This window comes from Phalaenopsis equestris, unplaced genomic scaffold (assembly GCF_001263595.1).
Source record: "Phalaenopsis equestris unplaced genomic scaffold, ASM126359v1 Scaffold001185, whole genome shotgun sequence".
NCBI lineage: Eukaryota > Viridiplantae > Streptophyta > Magnoliopsida > Asparagales > Orchidaceae > Phalaenopsis > Phalaenopsis equestris.
Window position 1 is genome coordinate 153,069 of NW_018165624.1, and position 1,047 is coordinate 154,115.

The 1,047-nt window shown below is 45.5% G+C and overlaps 1 protein-coding gene across 1 annotated transcript in view; it reads right to left on the reverse strand.

Annotated features, from left to right (window-relative positions):
- LOC110033441 overlaps positions 1 to 740 on the reverse strand; it is an 8,735-nt gene extending 7,995 nt beyond the window's left edge. The window contains exon 1 of the mRNA XM_020737415.1: positions 3 to 740. Coding sequence (XP_020593074.1) covers positions 3 to 678 — 676 coding nt within the window. The 5' untranslated portion in view covers positions 679 to 740. The remainder of the gene's footprint in view (positions 1 to 2) is intronic.
- Between the last annotated feature and the right edge of the window lie 307 nt (positions 741 to 1,047).

Here is a 1,047-nt window from a genome sequence, read left to right on the forward strand (position 1 = left end):
GCTCTTCAATGCCGCCCCATCGCTCCCCCTAAACTTCCAACAAATTTTACTCACCTCCAAAACTATCTCTCCGTCAATCCCTATCCTCATTTCCTCTCCCTCAACATCGACAAAAATCGAAATCGCCATCTCCTTCCCTTCAAACCATCCCTTCGTCACATGCGACATCTCATCTCCGATTCCCCCAAATCTTACCCGCTCTCTCCGCGAGATGAGCTCCGATCGCTTCCCAGAAATCTTGGATTTCAATGAGCCGGTAAGCCGGCAGTCTTTCTCCTCGCTATCCCCAACGACGAGAGCGATCTCGCTGTCCACAGAAATGGATAGAAAGAACCCACCAGTAGGTTCTGGTCCGCGACAGAAGGTAGCAAGGGAAAAATCCCAAACGAGCTCTACGACACGGCGGCGATCGTTTGCAGATCTAAAGCGGCGATGTTTTGAACCCTTTCGCTTCCACGTGAGGTATGGACGGATACACAGACGAAGATGATCGGAGATCGCGTTGTCGTTGTTATTCGCCGGCGATGGTGACGGAGTAAGGAGAAGATCGGCGAGGAGGAAGACGCCGAGGGAGGTTCGGCTCCAGGTCAGGGTAATGGTGCCGAGATGTGTGGTGTAGATTGAAGTGATCTCGCCGGCGCAAGCTCTGCCGGCAGTAGTCGGCAAGCAGCGGACCATTCGGTTTAGGTTTTGAGTACAAGACCTGAATGTGGGAAATAAAGTTTGGGATTTATAAATATAGAACGAAAGGGTATTTTTGAAAATAGCAGTTATTTGGTTAGGAAAAGGTCTTAGTAGGAGTACTGTTTTGATTTAATATTTATAATTGGAAAGATTTACATACATAACATTTAAGTCCCATGTATTTACATATCTAATACCTAAACTTTAATTTTTAAAATTTATGTGTCACCTTAATTTAGGGGTGTAAACGAACCGAACACGAACGAACAAAGCTTGTGTTCGTGTTTGGTTCGTTCGAATATTTGGTTCATTTGAAATTCAGTTTGTTTGATATAAGCCCGTGTTCGAAATTATTCGTGAAGT